Raw genomic sequence first — 20,510 nt, forward strand, 5'->3', positions numbered from 1 at the left:
GATCACATGGAGGGTTTTCAGTGGGCAGGTGGAGGGGGAAAATGGGGGGAGGTACAGGGAATAAGAAGCATAATTGGTAGGTACAAAATAAACACGGGGAGGTTGAGAATAGTATGGGAAATGGAGGAGCCAAAGAAAATATGTATGACCCATGGACATGAACTAAGGGGTAGGGGAGTAATGGTAGGGGGTACAGGGTAGAGGGGAATAAAGGGGAGAAAAAAATGAGACAACTGCAATAGCTTAATCAATAAAATTTATTTAAAAAATTTATTATAAAGCTAAAAAAATGACTATCTTTCCCTTTATAGTTCATAAGTATCTTGGGAGTGATACTTTGAGGATATGCTAGTATCCTATTCCATCTTAAACTTTTGCTCACTAATTTTAACATCCATTAGTGTATCTGGTCAACAATATTTATTACAATATTTAGGTGTTTGCCTAATAGTAGTTCTCATTTAATTCATTTATTTATATTAGTATGAACTCATGTATCAATTTATTACCTGGATTAAAATTTCATACTATCACTATTGCTCAAATTGTCCCAGGTGTGGGCTTTAGGAGCTCCTGCAGGTAGCCTTCTGTGTTCTTTTGATAAGCTTCCATCTTTTTTTGAACATTTTTTAAAATCTCTGAAATCACCAAATATTCCAGGATCAATTTGTATTATCCTTGCTCCAACCTGGAATCAACCACTATTTGTAGAATCCCTGGTTCCTTCTCTTGAAGAACGATATTTAGAGACCAACATTAACAATTTTTAAGTATAATTTCTTACTTCCTTTATAGATCACTCACAATGTTTCATATCCACACAGGCCCAGATGTAAAGAAGAAAACTGAAGAGCAAGGTGTTGAATGTGGAGACAATATCCTTTCAGCATGTCAACCAGTTAAAGCATTGGGTTTTGATAATAGTGCAAATCAAACAGGTATAATGTTACTAACTAGTTTCTTTTGAGGAAAGTGGGATGGTAGCATTTTGAATTGTTTTTGGAATGGTTTAGCAATTTAGTGAACTCCCATGTTAGGAAATAGTTATTCATTTGCAGAAAATTGAGTTATTTTTTTTCTTCCCTGCTGGCCATTTTGGTGTTTGCTGGGTCTGTCAGAATGGTGAGGAAAAAATAGATTTCATTTGTATTTTTAGGAGGTTTTTTTTGCTACTTTCTAGAGTCTTGAATTAGTGATGGGAGAAATTGAAACTAAGAAAAGCTCTTTTCAATTCACATCTTAGTATATATTTATGCTTTGAAGTTCTCAGCTGTCTCTTGATTTCTCAGAGTCAAATTTTAGTCTATAGTAACAAAATAAATATCAAAATTGAAAGTACAAGGCTAGTAAAATGCCTTTAATTTAAGATTTTAGTTTTTGCTTAAGCAAATTTATTTCATAATATAGTGGTATTCGTCTTAGGTAAATCAGCTCTATGTTAATATCAAAAAAATGTTCCATTTTAGTATTTTAAAATTTTGAATGCTGTCATCAGTTTCCTCAAGTCTCTTACAAAAATATGATAGACCAAAGGGCACATTCTCTTTGACGGTAATTTCCTATGCCATTATACTGTAGCTTTTAACCAGTACTGTGAAGGTTTAAGGTTCTTGCACGGTGTCTCAGGACTAGTGGAAGGGGAGAGGAGGGGCGAGAGAGTGGTGATCCAGGACTCCTACCCCTGCTTCAATCTAAGTAGCTTCCATTTTATTCATTTGTATCTTTGTAGATTTGGCGTAAGATTTCTTTTGGGAAACAGGAGCCACTACTAAAGAGTGAAGATCACAGTCATATAAGTGTCATCCACTTTAGATTGACCTTAGTACTGTACTAGTACAGTAGTCACAATCTGTTCAAGAAGAGGACTCTATCAGGGGGCAGGTAAAACATTCTGCATAAACCTGGTTTTTTGTGCTAGTCCTGCCTCAAACCAGTGCAGTGATTTTGGGCAAGTTGGTTAAGGCTCTCCAGAAATATTTTTACATGTGTTAGTTGGAGTATTTCATCAATTGTAAGGCAAGTTGGATTGGTAAGATTCAACAGATCAGTGAATAGAAATAGGTAAAAATTTTAATTACTTTTTCCTGAATAACTTTTCATCCTAAATGATGTAGGTGCAGCAACCAGGATGGTTGGTAAGTTTCTCCTTTTTTAAAAAATTGAATTTATTGGGGTGACATTAGTTAATAAAATTATATAGGTTGCAGGAGTACATTTCTATAATATACATCTGTGCATTGTATTGTGTGTTCACCTCCCCAAGTCAGGTCTCCTTCTATCACTATTTATCCCCCTTTGCCCTCTTCTACCTCCCCCAGTCTCTATTACGGTTGGTAAGTTTCTCATCAGAGTTGAAGGTAAATTAGTGGCTCTTAAACTTGTTGAAGGGGCAGAATAACTGGAAATGAGCCTATGGAATACCAATTTGGTGTATTATTGATGAATTTAATTGAATCCTATGAAGTAGGAATAGTTTTATTAGCAGAATGCATTTTATTGTAGTTATATAAAATAAAGTCATAGGTTTCCCAACCCTGAGTTCCATCAACAATAGAATGGATAAGAAATTATAATATATTAGCAGCTGTCAATCTTTTTCATCTCAAGACCCCTTTATACTCTTAAAAATTAGTCATGTCAACCTATACTACTGCGACAGTCCTGGATTTGAGTCCCAACCCTCCACTTTCACTGGATGACCTTGGCAGGTGAAAATCATAAGTCAAGTACATTCATGTGCAATATATTTGGAAACCTTTTACTTAAAATTGTAACAATTTTAATAGGCAACTATTAATTGCTATTTGGGTCGATTTACCATGTAATTTACATTTCTTTTCCAAATGTCCCCCTCCACACATATCATTGCCAATTGTTTTAGTATTTGAATGTATGAATTTTAAAAATAAAAGTAATATACCTCTTTAAATTTACAGAAACAGAAGAATTACCTCCAATTGATCATGGCGTTCCTATTACAGACCGGCGAAGCACTTTCCAGGCACATTTGGCTCCAGTGGTTTGTCCCAAACAGGTAAAGTTGCTGTGTCCAGCTCACTTTGGTGGTGTTTTACCAAAGTAACCCAAGTAAATGGTTTTTGCAATAATACCCATATTTTTACTGTTACTAATAGTGTAATTTTGATTTAAGATAAAAACTATTTGCTCATTTTGCTACCCCCAAATTACTGTGACTCATGGTAGATTTGTTTCGTTTTTCTGTCCGTCACTGCTTTTAAAATTGCATTTAAACTCTGATTAGGGCTTAACCTCCTAATAGATTTTCCAACAAGAAAATTATTATGTTTAATAGTTTGTTGAAATATTTGTTCTGTCATATGGGAGTCCTAGAAAACCAAGCATGTTCCATGGTTGCCTGGTGAAGGGGATGGTGGACAGACGGGCTGGGCCCATTCTTCCCCACCGGAATTCCTTTTCCTTTCCCCTTCCTGATCCTACGTGACTTGATTGCCACCAGGGGGTATCAAATGGGAGACTTTTCATTTAAAAACTGTATTCTTAGGTCCTTGTCCTTCTTACTCTCTTTTCAACAGTCATTTTCTTCTCCCTTGCTGCTGTAATCTAGTCTAGTTTAAACTTTGTTGGTATAAGGGACAATTTCAATACTACCCATAAAATTAAATTAACAAAAATACCAAGTCTCACTAACTTAGATATGTTTTAGGGATTAGTCTCTTCCCTTTGGTCTTACAGCCACTCTAAGTTCCTCCGAAGCCCTGACCTGCGGGGTACAGTGCTTTGTGGCAGGCTGCCCTTTCACCCTCCCTCTTAGTCTCCGGAAGAGGCAGTTCTTTCTTCATTGACTTGTGGTCAAGATCACAGACTTCCGGGCTGTTCTCTCAGGAACGCTATCTTGCTCTTGGCCCTTGCCTCTAATCTTATTGTTAGGGTCCTTCTTAGACATTCTGTTCCAAATACTTCAGCCTGGATCCTCTTTCTATTTTTTATTACAGTCACTTAGATTTACAGGATTATAATTCATAAGAGCTGAAATAAATCTTAGAGGTCAGTGTCAATTTTGTTGATTAGAATACTGAGCACCTGAAAGGTTAAAAAATGATAAACATAAAATTTCATAGTTTCTGATTGAAGTTGGTCTCCCTGACTCCAACTCAGTCTTCCCTGGTTCCAGTATTTCTTCCGTACTCCTTGCCAGTTACCTTTCTACACTATCGGCCATGTGTCTTCCATCCCCTCTCACATAATCCTCACAGGTTCCCATTGTCTACAAGGAAAAATCTAACCTTGGTATACAAAGTCCTCTGTGATATGTTCCTGGCCTGATGGTTACTTCCTGACCCTTTCTCTTTTATGTCCTTGCTGGTGTTGCTAGATAACATCCAGGATTCCTAGTTAAATTGAATTTCCGAATACTTACAATGAAAAATTATTTGTGATTTATCTGAAATTTCACTTTAACTAAACATTATTTTTATATGCTACATCTGGTACATCTGCATATGCTCTTTCCTCTGAATGGAATTGCTTCTTCCTGCCCCACCCCCCCCTTCCCTTTCAATGCAGAAAAATTGGCACTTCTCTTTCAAGATTGGGCTCACGCTACTTCCTCTGTCAACCTTGCATAACTCCCAGAGAGAGTTTTTGTTCTGTAACACTTGGAACATACTATTACTGTGTACCTATCATACTGGATACATAAGTTGGGTCACTTTTCAGAGCTCATTTTTAGAAATTCTCATATTTACATTTAAAATTCCCAACATGGGGAAAAATATTTTATGTCCAAGAACTCTAGGCATGGTTAGTGCTAAAATATTTGTTGATAGTTGGTATTCAGAATCCAGAACTTGTCATTTTTATATCAATTGTACCAGCTTCTGCCCCTGAAATGAAGAGAAAACTGGAAATGGTTTTCTCAGAGTGTAGAAGTGTATTTAAATACCTTTAAATAACACAGTACTTAAATCAACATGCTTTAAGATATTTTTCTGGTATTTATTTGCAGAGAAAAGAAAAAAGTATACATTTATTTATTTACTGCTGTTTTTAAGGTGAAAATGGTTCTTGCCAAATTGTATGAGAATAAGAAAATAGCTAGTGCCACCCACAACATCTATGCGTACCGGTGAGTGATCGTCACTGTTGCAGGACTGTGCACCTTATATACGATGGGAGAAACTGATGTGTGATTTTAAAAATAATAACTATTATGTTTTCTTTTCATTATAAAAGTAATTATGTACAAAATATTTGGAAACTGCAGAAAAGAAAAAAAGTGAGAGGGAAAATCAGCCATTTTGTACCATTAAATGTAACCAATAATATTTTGATATATTTTCTGTCTTTTCTATGCAAAGTTTATCTTTTCAATGCTTTACCCTAGTATACTATTTTTTTCTTAATTTGCAAAAGCATTTTTCCATGATGTTACAATTGCTTTGTAAACATTATTTTAATGGTTGTATAATATTTGTTTGAGGTTCTAAACTACAATTTATTTAACCATTTCCTTTTGGTTTTAGTTTTTCATATTTTTCACTGTAATAAAGAATAGTTCTGGGAACATCTTTGTTAATTTTTTATTTTTTAGATCATTTCCTCAGGATAGGTTCTGGTTGCTTCAGATTCTTTTTTGAACTGAAATGGAAGTATAATTATAGACGAAGAAAGAGTAGATTCCTAGAAGTAAAATTATCAAAAAGTATGAACATTTCTGAAACTGATAAATATTGCCAAATTTTTTCTAGTTTTTCTTTTAAACCAATTGATGCTTCCATTAGCAATGAATCAAGGGTGCTGCTTTACTACATGCCTGTTACTTTCCAGTGCTCAGGTTTTATACAAGTTTTTGCTGATTTGTTAGTAAAGAGGTAAAGGGTCTATTTTTAGATATGCAAGTTAATAGATTTAAAAGAACATAGTTTAGGACTGAAATAAATCAGAATATAGACAGGGATTTTGTATAAATTTAAAATGTGATTGAGATTATTTCTAAAATCTAAGTTATCTAAAACAAAAAAATAAGCATCATTTTGGATAGGTGAGTTTTTAGTATTACTAAGTCACATCTCACTAAGTGCTACAACTTAAAAAAAAACCTATTACATAGGTCCATAGTGTCACTGGTCAGAATTTTGATGTTTTCTCGTGATTTTGGGTCATCGGTATAAAAATGAGGAATTAGATTGTGCTCGCTCTCAGTGATTAGAACGTGCTGTGTTAACAGTGGCCATTCCTTCGTCCCACGTGTTCACTGAGTGCCTGCCCTGTGCCAGGCCCTTTACAAAAGTTAGTGCTGATTATTTCAGCAACTCTGCCACTGTAGAAAGGTTTGCGCTCTCGAGATCACGTAGTTGTTAAGTGGTAGAAATGAATTTGATAATCTGAGTTTCATTTATCTCTATTTTATTCCTACATGGCTGTGAGTCTGCACCTTCAGCAATTGCCGTACATAATACTGATTTTAAATTATCAAAAAATTAAATAATGTGCCGGATATTCTATTTGAAGCCCCAGATTTTTGGGTCTTTAAGTTCTTGTATTTTTGTCCTTTTGCATATTAATAGATGATCACCTGTCACTGCTCACACATGTCAGCATGACTACATGTAGCAGTCCCTCCACCTCACTGCCTTATGTAGTTGGCACTTGGGGTGAAAGATGGCCTTGTCAGAATTGTATCAGATATGCCTAAAAAGGCACAAAGTGCAGGTGTGAAAGACCCCATTGGGAGTAAAGTAAATGACCTTCATTTAGTACATGGACTTTGTGTTCTGTATCTATAGGGTCCAGTACAAATAACACCCCTCTTTTATTGCAAAATCTTTATTACAAAATCATAAGCATGTAATTCTGTAACCTAACCATATCATACTCAAGCACACCATATGACATTTTAGATGAAGTGTTCAAATTAAAACTATAAATTATTACACCCATATTATTACGCTACCAATCACACTCAAGCAGGTGTTACTTTTGCCAGACCCTGTAATTTGAATGCTTAGGGTCCTTTAAAGGTTACTCCGGGCTTCGGGGCAGTGTTCCTGCTTTACAGCTGTGGGACCCCCTTCAGGCTACGGGTACACACAGCTGTCGATGCCACATTATTCTTTCTGGCATGTGTGAAAATGTCTACGGTGTTTCATTTTTGTTAAACCTAACAGTACTGGTTTGTATAGTCATATTTTCTTTACTTGTTCCATAAAATTATGGTGTTAAATTATAATCATATATATAAATATATAATATAAGTAATACAAATTATTATATAAGTATATATAAGTATGTAATTTATATATAAAGCCTAATATAAACATATATTTATATAGTATAGATATATATTCATATATATCAAACCTAATATAAACCAGCCGCTGACTTCTTTCTGCCTTAAATTTGCCACATAAAATTATGTTTAATAATACTAATTTTTCTTCAGACGAGGTCAACTTTAAACGATAATAGAGTCTGGTCATAGTAAGCGGTGGTAAATGTTTATTGAGTGAGTGAATGAAGACGGATTGGTGGATAGGAAGATGAATGAACGAACGAATGAATATGATCCCTGTAATAACAGTATTATAACTGACTTAGGTGGGTAGATAAGGGAGTATCTGGCTGTTCACGGCCATAGCCGTAAAGGTAGCTGTGCTGCATTCACCTGGTCCTGGTAGACGGCGTTGTCTGCGAGGCCCCCGGGGTCTGCTGTGCGGCACACCTTCGCTGGCACTGTGTTCTTTCCACACCGGCATTCACCTGGCAGGCTCATCTTACCACAGTGTAGCCCTACGTTATCATTCCAAGTGCTAACTTTCTAGATAATTTAAATGGGTAGAAGTACCATGACTTACCTTTATTGATAACTAACCAGGGAAAATTACAGAGAAAAAGAAGTCTTACAATTCTTACTCAAAGTGGGGAAGATAGAAAAATACTTGATGGCTAGTATAAGATGTAAGGAAAGTATAAAATATTAACTTCTGTTGGTTTTATCACCTCCATCTTCTTTATATACTTTTTGTATCTTTCACTAGATCTTAGGGTCTTTGAAGACAGGAGAATGCCACTTATTTCTTTTTTATCATTTCATACTGCCTGTGTGTATAATGCTTCTATATGATTTACTCTCAAATGTTTTTCAGTGACTTCTCTCTATAACCTCAAAGCTTCAGGTTAAATATGTAAACTCACCTTCCCATAATTGCACCATTTCTTGTTTAAGGGCGACATCCTTGATTCCTAGCTTTCCCAAATATAAAAAGTGAAACATCCTAGAATAGTACATTATCAGTGAAAATATATGTAGTAAATATATAGTTCAAGAAGGATTTTTTTAAAGCAGATAATGCTGATTTGTGGAGTAAATTGTTTGCAACTAGTATTAAGGAGTAACTTTTATTACCATGTTTTGAGGTTTCAAAGTATAACACTATTATGTGTATTTCTAGAATATATTGTGAGGATAAACAGACCTTCTTACAGGACTTCGCCGACGATGGGGAAACGGCGGCCGGTGGGCGACTCCTCCACCTCATGGAGGTGAGTGTGGCTGCGACCCTGGTAGTCCTGCTTACGAGCGTAACACTTCCCGACAAAACGGAGCTCCGTTGGGAATAAGAAAATCAGTTAGACTATATAACATGGGATGTATTTGGTTTAATTAGTAGTTAGTTTTTAAACACTGACAGAAAATTTTAACCACTGGGTATGGGGCAAAAGCAAATGTGCTTTCAAGCTCTTTCAGTGATAGACTATAGAAGATTGTGTCCAGCTTTGGAAAAGTTTCTCCTTTTCTATTTTTAATTTTTTACAGTTTCCTCCCCTTTATTTTCTCCATTCTGTCTTTGTGAAATTCTTGTTAGTGGCTATTAGACCGTCGGGATAGATCCAGAATGTTCCTTTATTTTTAAAATTAAGTTGTCCATCTCATTGCCTTATGTTCTGAGACATTTTCTTGATTGTCTCCTAAAATTTCTATTGAATTAAAAAAATTTTTAGCAACCATGTATTTAATTGTCAAGAATTCTTTTGTGTCTTCTATTTTTCTTTTTCCTAGTGGGCCATTGTGGTTTATGGATGCAATATCTCTTACAATTTCCTGATTATACTAATTAGTGTTTTGGTTTTTTTTAAGGTGTTCTTTCAGACTTTTTCTGGTCCATTTTAGTTTGTTTATCTTGTCCTTTCTCTTTCATGCTGCTGGATTTTCTTCATCTGTCTGGTGATCATTGATTGTCCATTAATTTTAAGAATGGATTGTTATTTTTTCTAAGGTAGTTGCTACAGTTTCTTCTGCTATTGTACATGGAGGTTTGTTTGCTAACTTGATAGGAACTCGGTGTGTGGGTCAGGCCTGTAGACCGGGGGGCTTCACATTAAGGGCAGCATCTGACAAATGTCAAACCGAGGAAGACCTTACTGGTAGGCATCAGCGATTCCTCATGCAGCCCCAGTTCTCTGTAGTGGTTTGTTTAGATGCAGGGTTCGTGGTGTTTGGCCTAGGGTGAAAGGCTACCGAAACAGCTTTTCTGGTTGAAGTCACCAAGGATTGGGACCCTACCTGCATGATCTCCCCTTCACTCTGCCCTGTTGCCCCAAAGTTTGGAATTTGAGGACACTGGAGCATGGTGTTTGTTTTCCAAATTCCCTTATTTATAACTCTATCCCCTGAAGTGTTAGTAGTCTCACTGCACTCACTCATGCGGTTCTGCCCATAAGATCACAAGAAAATTTTATGTGTGATTTTATAGAGTTACTTCATTTGCCTTTAAAACTCACGTTTGTTCATGTCTATATGTATATCTAATTATGCTTCTGAAAATAACAGATTCTGAATGTGAGGAATGTCCTGGTGGTAGTTTCGCGCTGGTATGGAGGGATCCTGCTAGGACCAGATCGCTTTAAACACATCAACAACTGTGCCAGAAACATACTGGTGGAGAGGAACTACATAAATCCACCGGTAAGTAGTTACTGATACTACACCCAGAGAGTTTCTCACCACTGTCTGTGAAATTAAAAAAAGAAAAAATCAAGAATGAATCAGAATTTATGTCATGCATTAGAAAAACCTTTGGACTAGGAACCTAGAAACTTAGGTTTTAGTCAAAACCGTGTGATTGGCCAGTTGTGTGACCTTGGAGAGATGGCTTCATCTCCTCAGACCTTAATTTAATATCACAGATTCATAGAGTTTCATAAGAATCTTAAAGACCAGTTAGTTTCCATCCCCTAAAATTGAGGCCTAGAGAAATTACAGCTAATACTACAATGAAATAGATATTCTTTAAATAGCTATAAAATTCTGACATTTTCTGTTACTCTTAAAGCATCTCCTCTTTCCCTGGCACACCTTTAGCTGCCTTCTTCCTTTTATATCTTGAGGGGTACTTTTTAGTTTGTATTTTATAACTGTGTTTCTTTCTATTGTATTTAAACCCTGATGTTTTACTTTAGAAAGTGGACAGTAGATAAATAATATTAAAATTATGTAGATGTAAAAAATGAGATAAATGAGTATTTTCCTTGATTATCCTTGAGTGTTTTATAAATATATAAATAGACCGCAAATGAAAGTGTTGTATAAAATAGAAGGATGATACATGTGGAAGTAATTATACTGTCACTATTGTGCATCTTCTATACGATTAGACTTACCGGTCCTAAGCCAGTCTCTTTATGTAAATGGGGAGATACTACACTGATTTTTATCTTTTTTCAGGAGGAATCATCTAAGGCTTTGGGAAAGAACAAAAAAGTAAGAAAGGACAAGAAGAGGAGTGAACACTAATATATGAAAGTATATGAAAGGTTAATTTGCCTATAATTATATACAAATTCCACACTCATCAAATAACGTATTGTGCAGAGAGGGGATCCTGGACTGCTCAAGTTAGCCAATTCATCATGGACACCACCGTTATCTTCTCTTCTTTGGTTATATCATCTGCCAAAAATAGAGAACTTGTGATATATTCATGTGTGTTTCAGGCTGACTCAGAAGACTTAATTTGAACTTAATCACCACTTTACCTAATTTTAGGAAGGTAACAGTTGCCCAGGGCAGTACCAGAATTAACTGTCCGTTTCAGTACGTGTCAAGTGCCTTTGTTAGGTGGGGAAGAAATGTCTCTGGAGGAGTATAAATATCTGATTTCTTGTCATCGGGGTTCTCATTTTGTTAAATGAATATGGCCTTTTACTGCTCTTTATGGCTTATTGGAATAGGAGCTCACTGAAGATTGATCTTGGAGAGTTTCTTCTTGTGATTTTAGTTCAAAAGTGTGTCACCTTTCATGTTACAGTGTTCCATCATTGAGCAGTGCACTGAGTGAAGTTTCAGGCATATCCATCTGCAGCTGTGTGCTGAAATAATTCATCCAGCGTGTCTGCTAGCATAGTGGTATACCTCAGTTTCTGTCGTGGATCAGTGACTGTGAAATTTTGAAAAGTGGTTTCTCTAGCCTCTAGTTTTTTGTTTAACTCTTGTAATGTAAAGCAGTAAATGTGGAGTGTCAGTAGTCTCCTCCCTCCCCTGAAATGTGTTGGTATAATATTCTGGTTTCCTTTATCAGCCTGGAAGTCCCTTTCCTGTGCTCTTCACTGAGGAATTAGAACTGTGCTAGAGCTGTGCCGTGGTCAGTGAGACATAAATGGGATGGAGGCGGCGGAACGGCACTGGTGCAGGCCAGGCTGTGCTGTGCGGTGATGGAAATGGGATGCACGTTTCCATGTGCATTCCAGCCGTCTTTCTCGATTCCATGACTTTGTGCAGAGAAGGAACAAACCTTTGATTGGAAAAACACACAAAATTCCTCTTCCCCACTATTACCAATTGTACTGTCCCCCCAGGGTTTCCCATCCCTTCTTACATCGGCAAGTTGTGTGCTTTGCCTCCAGGCACCTAGACGGTGAATTCGCCTTTGCAGTGTAACAAGTCATTGCCTGTTCCCTTTCAGGTGTGATCACTGTTGTTGAAAGTTAATCTGTCACAAATTCCTGGGATTCCCTTCCAAAGACAGGGAGCAGAAATTAGGAGGCAGCTTGCAGTGGTGCTGGACTTGGACAGCATCAGAGAAAAGTGGACACAGGCACATGTTTTGTTTCTATTCTCTGACGTTTTACCTTAAAAAAAACTCAACACCCTTACATAGTATTTTTAATAAGAGTTTCGTAAATGCTTGTACACTAAGATGGATCCTGAGAAATCTAAATTGTTGTGTGTTCTTTGTTGCCAGTTGTGAAGTATCATCAGAAGATGTATTTAGGACACTTAACCTCAGATTCCATGAAAAATTACGTCCTATATTAACTTAAAATACTTGAATTTAAAAACCATTAATTAAAATGATTTCACAACTTTGGCATATCAAACCTATGATAGAAGATATAAAACAGTAAGAATTTGGTGCTGCAGAGTCATAAATGAGTTCATTTTTCTGCATCACCAAATTTGCATTTTTTCTGGCTCTTTTATCTAATATTTATTTAAGTCTTTATAGAAAATATTTAATAACTGGGATCTCATTTTTCTTTATTTAAAAACAAATTTTATTTTTGCTTCTTTCTATAAAATTATTAACCATCTTCTCCTGACTGAGAAACCTAATTATGCCTAATCTTTGCCCAAAGTTAGTTAGTTAATAGGTCAAGTCTAAAAGTCTCTAATTCTGGAACCCAAGTTATTTCACACTCTCATTTATAGACATTAATAATAGTTACCGTTTTTTCTCTATTTAAAATTTATCTCGAGAGGACTTTCAAATTCTCCAAATAATTTTCTATAGGCAAGTACTGTATTTTGCCATGTATAATGTCTACTTTTTTGCCTAAAGTTTCAAGGGAAAAATAAGGATGTGCATTATATATGGGTAGTACCTGAAATACCTTGTATGTGTTCTTGTGTTTTGTTATTATTTGTTACATAAAACTTCTTGTACCATAAAATGTTCAACAATAAATGCTAAAATTCCTTTATAATACAAAAAACAAGTTATCTAAATATAAATAAATAATTGAATTAAAAAATTAAAATGAAAGATTTTTTCCTGAGATTTTGGGCCAAAAATGTGGATCCCCAGTGTACATGGGTGCACGTTATACATGGCAAAATACGGTAAATCTGTGTGGTGGCATATTTTATGGTATATTGTGTTAGTTAAACATACTCTCCATATACCAGAATGTAAGAGCAGGTAGTATCTACTTTTTAAATGGGAATAGCAGTATAATTTGGAGGTATATATCATGAAACAGAGCCTACTTGAAGAGAACTGTATCAAACTAATCACAACTGAGAAAGAATAGCATGAAGCAGACGGTGTTTTGTAGGGAAGGTGACGTTTATTGGGAAAATTGTAGAATTGCCTCTAACTCCACTATCTAGCGATAACCATTAGTAACATTTGGTATGCACATCCTTCTATTTTTCCTGTGCTTGATTTTGTACATATGCTATTTTTCTTTCCATAAAATAGTAAAGCTGTATATACTGTTTTGTATCTTGATATTTCATATAGAAGTATATTGTTAACATTTTCCCATGTCAATAAATATTATTCTGTGGCTTAATTTCTTATGGCTACATCATACTCTATCTTCTATGTATATCATAATGTACTAACTAATTGCTACTGGTCTCCAATTTTTATGTTTTTTCTAATTTTTCACTATTATAAACAACTCTGAAAAATAATTATATGCAGATTTTAATATATTATCTCTAGGAAAAATTCCTAGAAGTGGAATTTCTTGTTTTAGCCAAATTATTCTGTAGAACAATTTATTAGCTATACTCTTATCAGCATTGTGTTAGAATACACTTAGAATACTAATCAAAGATGTGGGGAAACAGGAAGTCTGGTAGGTAAGAGTAACAATTTTTTGTGACATTTTTTGTTTTTAACTAACTCTAGACTCACAAAAAGTTACAGAAAAGTTACTCAGTTTTGCCTAATCATAACATCTTACATAACTGCAGCATATTTATCAAAAACAAGAAATGCATTCTGGGTGCAAATTCTTTGGCCTGTTTGTGATTTTTATATATTTTCTCCCAGTTTGTAGCTTGTCTTTTCAAATTCTCTTAACTGGTTTTTGCACAGTAAAAGTATTTAAATTTGTTGAGATGTAATTTATCTTTTTGGGGAGTTCAGAGATTGGGCTTTTAGTGTAATGTCTAAGGACTCTGCCTAATCCCAGGTCATGAAGATTTTCACCTGTTACTCTTTTTAAAGTTTGAGAGTTTTAAGTTTTTATTTTAGATCCATTATCTATTTGCACTTAACTTTTATATGGGTGAGATTTAATTTGAACTTCATTTTTTTTAGATGTTTTAAATCAAGCTTTTTATTATAAATTTTCATGAAACAAACAGTTGTATAACCAGCGCCTAGTTTGAAAAAAACAAAAACACGGCCCCAGCACCCATAGTCAGTCCTTCTTGCGCCTCATCCAGTCAATTAGCTGTTCTCTCCCCAGTTGCTGACACCAGAATTAGTTTGGTCTGTTTTGACTTTTATGTAAGTTCAAATACACAGTAGGTACCCTTGCTGGGGCTTGTTTTGTTCCAACACTGGGCTCCGTTTGGTTTGTTGCATGTAGCAATTCTTTCTTTTCACTGCAAAGAGTATTCCATTGAATGGACATGACAGTTTATCAATTCTGATTATGGATATTTGGATTTCCAGTTTGAGGCTATCAGAATTAGTACTGCTATGAATTTTCTTGGATGTAGCTTTTGGTCAACATACACACATCTCTAACATGTACAGACCTAGAAATGGATTTGTTAAGTCATAGTATACGTGTATGTGGAGCTTCAGTGTGTACTGCCGAATGCTGTGCTCATAAATTTTTAACAACTGGCTCTGGGGTGTGTGTTAACTGATACATAACGTTTGCCAGTTCTTGTGGTCTAAACACTCCTGTCCAATTTCAAGCTACCAATGTGAAATCAGCTGGCTCACAAAATTCCTTAAGATTTAACGGGTACTTCTTGTGAGCTCTAGTACCCATCAGTCATACTGCTAAGCAGTTTTCCAGACTAGTTACAGCTACTTACACTCCTACCTAGTGAATGAGAGTTCTAGTGGCTGCGTGTCCACATTTGGTATTACCTGACTCATTTTAATTGTGCCATCCCTTTGTGGTTTCATGGTATATTTTTCCCTGATGACTAATGAAATCGAACACCTTCGGTTACTACATTTTATACCCGAAATGCCTGAATGATCTTGTAATGACACATCCCTTCCTCCTGCCACCCCCACTTCCAGGAATGGACATGTGGAGGTTTCTTATCAGGATCAATTTTGATTCAGACACAGGAATAACCTTGGAATTTTGCAGATCTGAGCACCTAGTCGATGAATTTCAGCACTCCATCACCACCCCACTGGATACTAATATGTGAGTTTCTAGGAAACTTAATCTTTTTTGCCATTAGTTTCCTAGTTTGTAAAAATGAAATATCCTCTCTCTCTGAGATATTATGGGGTTAATGAGGTGCCTTCCATCTGAGAAGCGTTCGGTGCAGCCATCGAATAGATACTATCTTTTCTTCACTTGTACAGGAGAACTGTCTTACCTCTTATTGAAGACAGGCCATTTCTGAGGATTTTAATGGGACCTAGAATTTTAAGTGACATTGAGGTTACCAGGTTGTTAGGCTCTAGGGAGATGGCATAGCCTGGCAGCGTGGAGGTGGGTCTCAAGTGTGTCAGGTTTGAATTGCCTGTGTTTTGCAAGCTTCGCAGGCTGGGGCAAGTGGTCTAGTTTCTCTGTTTTTAGCTTTGAAAAGCTTATGAAGAGCTAAGCATGCCTTGGGTGGATATGGAGACTGCTTAGTTATGGAGATGCAGTGGAGAACGCTGACTCTAGTCAAGAAGTATGGAGCGAGGGTTGGCAGACTTTTCTGTAAACAGCCAGATAATATATATTTTATACTTGTGAGCCATCTCTGTCACAGCCACTCAATTTATTGGATGAAAGCAGTCATAGACAACATGTACACTTACAATAGCATAGGTGGGTTCCAATAAAACTTGATACTGAAATTTGAATTTCATGCATTTTTATGTATCATGAAATATTCTTTTAGTTTTTCAACTGTGTAAATAGTATAAAGGAAAACACTTTTCCCGTGTATCTCCTCTGCTTTCAAAAACTCTACTCATAGAATATGTCAATTCTAACACTAGATGTGTAGGCTTTCCACACATCAAGTAATTTTTTTTGAAACCAACCTGGTATCTTACAATTCAATTCAGTTCCAACACTATCTACTTGGAGATAGCATTTGATCCCCCAGGCTGAGGTCTCAGTGCTACAGGTGTGCCCCTTGCCCCCATTTCAGACGTCAATGGCAAGTCCAGGTTACAACCTGTGCTTCAGACCAACTGGCTCTAGACTGGAGGTTCCCAGGACTGCCTCCTCCAGGTGATTGATTTGCTATAGTGGCTCAAAGAACTCAGGGAAACATTTTTCTAGATCACTGGTTTACTATAAAAGGAAACAGCCTGACGGAAGAGATGCGTAGGGCAAGGTATGTGGGAAGGGCCATGGAGCTTCCATGCTTTCTCTGGGCTTGCCACCCTCCCTGCATCTCGATGCGTTCACCACCGTGGAAACTCTCCACACCCCATTCTTTTGGGGTTTTATGGAAGTTTTATTACAGTACGTAGGCATGATTGTTTAAATGGTTGGCCACTGGTGACTGAGTCAACCCCAGACCCTCCCCTCTCTCCTGAGGTGGAGTGGGACTGAAAGTTTCAATCTAATAATCACGTGTTTGGTTCCCCTGGCAACTACCCCGTCTCTAGGGCATTTCCAAAAGTCACTGCATTAACTTAAATTCAGGTTGAAAGGGGCTTATGAATAACAAGATACCCCTTTTACCTTTATGGCTATGGAGCTGTTTCAGGAACCAGTGACAAAAGACCGAATATTATAACAAAAGATGCACCCGACATTCCTAGGGTTCTAGGGGTTCTGCTCTAGAAATGGGGACAAAGACCAAATATATATTTCCAATTATGAATCACAATATCACAATGTATAAAACCCATTCTTAGCTCAGGGACCAAACTGTGGTCTGTGAACCATAGTTGGCCAACCCCTGGTGGATACCAGGTAGAAAGAGACGAATTAAAAAGCGTAATGCTAGTTCATAGGATTTTGGTTTCTGAGCCTTGGGAAGATGTGTTCCCCCAACACCTCATTTAGCCCAGGTTTAAAGTTGTATAATGTTAGAGGAATTAATTTTTATACTTGGATCCCCAAAAGGAGGCTGCCCCAGTGGTCTGGCCCATATCACCAATCTAAACCTAAGTCATCCCACACTCAATGGGAAATACCTGTCAAGGAATTTCAAGGAATACCAATCCCAGTCCTCCAACTCAGCTTTAGCTAGCTTACCTTACCCTAGAAAATAAGGCCTGCTAGCCAGCTATGGAATCCCCCCCACCTGCTAGCCAACCATGCCCCATTCCCACCTGGCCTCTTCTAACGTTCTTTGAACTCACTCTTGCACTAAATCCCTTGGCAACAGTGCTCCCCTGCTCGTGAGGCACTGTACTCTCCAAACCCAAGGGTCGTTTTTTCTGGAATAAAGGACATTAGCAAACTGTATTTTTTCTTTTTGTCACTTGACAGATGAGAGATTAATCACAAGTATGTGTAATCAAGGAAAAGTAGGTTTGGAAGTCAGAGTTGGATTTCGGTTTTGATTCCATGCCTTGGACGTGGAAGTCATTTTGGACCAGTTACTTGACTTCTGTGAGCCTTGTTTTCCTCACCTGTAATATGGGGCTAATAATCCTCATTGGGTTTTTGGAGGGTTGAATGAGAGAATGTGTGAAGTGTCACTAGTCTAAAGCTTCACACACAACGGGAACTCAATAGAGGATGGCTACTATGTTTCTCATTGTAAAAGAAGTGCAATCAGATTGGTCTGTAATCAGTAAGACCTTGGTGTTGAAGAGTAGCTGAATAAGCCACCATAACATATGCCTCTCAGCATAAGGATTATTTTGAGCTGATTGTATCAAGAAACTCCAGACACAGAGGGATTTCCGAGAACAGAGTAGAAGTTGCCCTTTAGAAAGGGAAATCTCCATTCTAAGGGAAATTTACATTGGAAAGGGGACTTATAGCAGGAAGACAGCCATTATTACACCAAACCTCACCCGGTGCAAGGCCAGGCAGTCTTTGCTCAGCAAGTAGTTCCTCCTCTGCTTTGCTGTAAATGGTCTCTCCTCCCCCTCTCACCCCAGCACCTCTCTTTTGTCTTTAGCTGAAGATAGTATTTAAGGTAGTGGCTTGGGGCTTTACTCATTTTTCTTGGGTATCTCCCATATGTACATGAGGCATACATGTAAGTAAACTTCCGTTTTTCTCTTGTTAATGGTTTTTTAAAAGATTTTATTTATTTATTTTTAGAGGGGGAGGGAGGGAGAAGGAGAGGGAAGGAAACATCAATGTGTGGTTGCCTCTTGTGCACCCCCTACCAGGGACCTGACTGGGAATTGGACCACCGACCCTTTGGTTTGCAGGCCGGCACTCAATCCGCCGAGCCACACCAACCAGGGCTTCTTAATCTGTTTTTTTAATTACCAGGAGTCTTAGCTAAGAATTCACAAAGGTAGAGGGCAAATTATTTCTCCTCCCTTACAGTGCTAAAACATTCCAGAAGGAATGCCAAGTGAGGGATAATGGCGGGCTGCACTGAGTTACGATGTGGGGATGGATGGAAGTGGGTGGGTGTAAGGTGTATGTAGGTGGTAAGATAGAGAAAACTTGGTGATTGAATGAGAGCAGGTTGAGGGAAGAGAGGAGTTTAGATACTGGGCTGGGAAGTTTGGTAGGTGATGGTGCCATTTCAGTCATCCCTGGTGTCCTCATTGGGAAGCCATCTCACTGCCACTTAGATGCCCTTGGTGCCTCCATTGCTGTTGGCTCTGCCGTCTCGCTCATTCCACGGTGTCCTCATTTACGTGGATAGAATACTAGGCTCCGGACTGACCCAGGTACATGAGGTTGGACAAAGGAGAAGCCAAAATGTCAGAGAAATTGAATTCCCTGTGGAAAGAACCCATAGAGACTTCCTTGAAAAGAAAGAGGCAGTGACCAAATACGCATTATGGGATGATCCCAAGTAAATGCAGCTGCTCTTTGGACCAGATGGGAAAGTCAGTCAGGAAAGCTGCAGTGGAATGCAGGAAGGGGGAAGGTGGGCTTGTGCAGAGGGGTGATTCTCAGGATGCGTGGGAGGCTGGGGAGAGAAGTCCCAGAGGAGCCTCTTCTCCTTTCAACCCCCTCTCCCCCCTCACTGTATTGTCAAGTACTGTGGCGCACCTTGAAACCAGTTTTAAAAGCGAAAGGAAGAATGCGGTGGAGGTAAACTCTAAAACAAAGAAAGATGCCTAGAGGTTTTAACTAGCTGTTTAATTGCACTGTTCTGGAGGGAAAGACTGTTCCATGATATCACTGCTGCCAGAGCGGTGAACTAGGTCCAGGCTAGCACAGAAATTGCTTCCTGTAACCCCTCAGACTAACCAACTTTGCCCCTATGCCTCTCAGCATGCTGGATCCTGGAGTGGGCCATTGGATTGCCCTGCTCCGGGTAGACATGTAAGACATTTTCCCTTCTCTGGGGCGGGTTAAGCTCCTATCCATCCGCCTGTTCTCTGTAATTCTTTAGCGCCTGCCCGGAGGCGCAGAGGATATCCACTTTGCCTCGGTGACACCCAAGATGCACCTCCTAGGTAAGCGTCCCTTCCTAACCGCTGTTATTTGCCAGAATGGGGCCTCGCTCTTTGGCCTTCCCCTGCCTTCTGCGTACGGAGTAGATTTCCAGTCTCGGAACTTTTCCCTGGGTCTGCGTGTACAAACCATCGTGGGGAAGACAGCAGAAAGACTATAAAGAGCCAAGAAAAACACGACCATAGCGTGGTTAAGTTAGGCACCAATGTTGATTGGTTCTTTGGGGCAATTTTTTCTTTAAACCCCATATTTCTTTTCGATTTTTTCTTTTATCGATTTCTGATTCTAGTTAAAAGAATGTTTAAAAACTAACAGGACTTACTGGACATGACACCGAAGCAAAAGCATAGACAAGGAAAGTAAATGTATGTTAAATTTGACTATAAAATAAAATAAGAACTTTGCACCAAAGAACACAATCAACAGAGTTAAAAGGCAACCTATGTAATGCGAGGAAATATGTATACACTATATTTCTAATAAGGGGTTAATCTCCGTTGGCCTTATTGCTGCAACTCATGTCTCCTGACCTCCCACCTGCCGGTGCCTGCCATTGTTGGTTTAGATTATTAATCAGTGTTCTTCGAATTCGACTGGATAGATATTCCCATAGTTTTCTTCCTCACACAGGTGTTCAAAATAGCTCTATCCTGTGAAGCTGAAATCAAAAGACATAGCCCCATTAGTACTGTTCCGTAGAGTTATAGTGAGAGCTTCTGTCTGTTCCCCCATTGTGAGAGAGCAGGGCGCTCTTCGGAGTGTAT

The 20,510-nt window shown here is 37.9% G+C and overlaps 2 protein-coding genes across 3 annotated transcripts in view; both read left to right on the top strand.

Annotated features, from left to right (window-relative positions):
* IMPACT (impact RWD domain protein) overlaps positions 1-13,542 on the top strand; it is a 28,088-nt gene extending 14,546 nt beyond the window's left edge. Inside the window, exons 6-13 of one of the 2 annotated variants that reach the window (XM_071219529.1) lie at positions 825-938; positions 2,115-2,135; positions 2,937-3,034; positions 5,034-5,107; positions 8,433-8,523; positions 9,262-9,294; positions 9,812-9,946; positions 10,706-13,542. In XM_071219529.1, the coding sequence (XP_071075630.1) occupies positions 825-938; positions 2,115-2,135; positions 2,937-3,034; positions 5,034-5,107; positions 8,433-8,523; positions 9,262-9,294; positions 9,812-9,946; positions 10,706-10,774 (635 nt within the window). In that variant the 3' untranslated portion in view covers positions 10,775-13,542. The remainder of the gene's footprint in view (positions 1-824; positions 939-2,114; positions 2,136-2,936; positions 3,035-5,033; positions 5,108-8,432; positions 8,524-9,261; positions 9,295-9,811; positions 9,947-10,705) is intronic. The other variant, XM_024580492.3, reaches the window with a different exon arrangement.
* HRH4 (histamine receptor H4) overlaps positions 10,779-20,510 on the top strand; it is a 29,145-nt gene continuing 19,413 nt past the window's right edge. The window contains exons 1-2 of the mRNA XM_045187898.3: positions 10,779-10,794; positions 15,261-15,393. Coding sequence (XP_045043833.2) covers positions 15,351-15,393 — 43 coding nt within the window. The 5' untranslated portion in view covers positions 10,779-10,794; positions 15,261-15,350. The remainder of the gene's footprint in view (positions 10,795-15,260; positions 15,394-20,510) is intronic.

This window comes from Desmodus rotundus, chromosome 10 (genome assembly GCF_022682495.2).
Source record: "Desmodus rotundus isolate HL8 chromosome 10, HLdesRot8A.1, whole genome shotgun sequence".
In the NCBI taxonomy this organism is placed as follows: domain Eukaryota; kingdom Metazoa; phylum Chordata; class Mammalia; order Chiroptera; family Phyllostomidae; genus Desmodus; species Desmodus rotundus.